General features: G+C 46.3%; 1 protein-coding gene across 1 annotated transcript; it reads left to right on the top strand.

The window, feature by feature from the left end:
• Positions 1 to 865: 865 nt before the first annotated feature.
• Positions 866 to 1,729, top strand: LOC135499411 (delta-type opioid receptor-like). The gene has a single exon (XM_064790155.1). It carries the CDS (start codon positions 866 to 868, stop codon positions 1,727 to 1,729), a length of 864 nt encoding a protein of 287 aa, XP_064646225.1.
• Positions 1,730 to 1,961: the final 232 nt, after the last annotated feature.

Here is a 1,961-nt window from a genome sequence, read left to right as displayed (position 1 = left end):
ACCAGCAAGAAAGAGAAAAACCAACACGATTTGAAATATGTTACAACTCCGGAACTCATATTTAAAGGTAGCCACTTATTTATAGGATAGATTGCCTTAAATATTTTAAACTTCACTATCTACTGCCCGCAATAGAAATAAAGGTTTTGAGCTTTTCAAAAACCTTTAAGGGTTTTTCGGCACACACAAAAATGCACCTCGCAGAGGTGTTTCAGCGAAATTAAAAACTCTTAGTGGCTTTTCAGACCCATCAGGTCCTTCATCTTACCGAAAATCTCTGCGGAGTGAATATTTGTAGCCAAAATTCTTTTAAGGGTTTTCAAAGGCTCAAAAACCATTATTGCCAGGAGTTTGGGCAGCCGCCAACATTGCCCAATATTGCTGCTCGCACAAACTCCCTCAGTCCCTACTATACATGTTCGAGTAAGGTCCGCCAATCCTGTGACGATCGACACACATCGAAAAATCTTTTGGATTATTTCAAGATGATCACTCTTCTCTCATCTTAACTTGGTGTAATAAAGTCGTATTCAAGTACGACTTCATTATTTGCGGCGTATGCGCACTTCGAATCAAAAATTTCTTTAAAGTGATGGTGGGTCATCAGCTTACGCATGCGCACGCCAGAGACCAGCCCAGCACATGTACCATTTTTTTCAGCAAAATGGGCACGAAATTACAATTGCCCTCCACTCGTGTTGAGTATTCAAATGTCTTGAGCTGCCCTTTCTCCCGACCTAGGATTTTGACCAGGACATCTCCTCATGATTTTTATATTCATCATTCCTTTGATTGAACCAATGTGACACGTACTTTTTGTGTATCCTTCCAGGGCAAAGATCCTCAGTCCTTCGCGGAAGCAGCCATGGAAAATATTACAACATTCATAGAAAATGTTACAACAGCGCTACCTTTTAACCTAGCAGCTGCCGCAAGCACAGAAACAACGGGTTCGTTTTTCGACGAATTCTCTGCAACATTCGAACCAGTGTCGAACACAGCACATCCGAGCAATGTTACTCAGGATCCGGGAAGTTTGGACATCGCTGCAACAGCGCCCCCTGTCGTCGTTGACCCATACTTGGAGAGTCTGATGTACTCCCACATGCTAACGGTCCGCTATGGACCCCCGACGATTATGTTTTTGGGGGTGCTTGGCAACTCACTGAGTCTGTTGGTGTTGTCCCGCCAGCAGTACTCCAAGGCCAGCACAACATGGTACATGAAAATTCTCGCAATCTACGATCTCATTAACAGCTTCGCGTGGCCTGGTTTAAGATGGACGACCACGCACTACCCTTCTGTCGCAATCACTCTGGGAGACGTCTTCTGCAAGGGGTACTCCTTTGGCGGGAATTGGCTGGTCAACACATCTGCGTGGATCTTGGTCTTCATGACAATTGATAGGATGATAAGCGTCTGCAAGCCCTTGAAGGCAAGCCAAATTTGTACCATTGCCCGAGCCCAGAAGATCGTCATTGGACTGACCATAGTATTCGCTGTATTCGCCAGCCCATGCTTCACTCGCACTATGAAAATTAAGCAAGGCGTCATCAACCGTGCTCAGTGTCCATTCAACCCCGCCTGGCTCTTTGACGCCTTCTACTACGCTGTCGTGGTTGTCCGACTCTGGGCTGCTCCCCTTACCGTCCTCTTCTGCAATATCGCCATCGTTACTGCCCTCTTTCGGCAGAGACAGAAACGAGCGACGATGTCCCAGACGGGTTGATGTTAGTCTCATGGGTCTTCATCATCTGTTATTTCCCGAATGCTATCGACATGCTGGTCTGGAATGTGGGGATCCCCGCACCATGGACACCGCGACAGGCCATCATCCGCAAGATAACCTTCGAAGTGATCGCGATGCTGATGTATCTAAACCATGCCGTGAACTTTTACCTCTACGTTTTAGGAATCAAGAGGTTCCGGGATGATTTCTTCGATACGTTTCGAAGGACCAA

The sequence above is a fragment of the Lineus longissimus genome, chromosome 15 (assembly GCF_910592395.1).
Source record: "Lineus longissimus chromosome 15, tnLinLong1.2, whole genome shotgun sequence".
In the NCBI taxonomy this organism is placed as follows: Eukaryota; Metazoa; Nemertea; class Pilidiophora; order Heteronemertea; family Lineidae; genus Lineus; species Lineus longissimus.
Note: the sequence above shows the minus strand (reverse complement) of the source record. Positions and strands in the feature narration are given on the sequence as shown.

Coding starts and splice junctions, on each gene's coding strand:
- LOC135499411 (XM_064790155.1), top strand. CDS start 866: ATGGAAAATATTACAACATTCATAGAAAATGTTACAACAGCGCTACCT.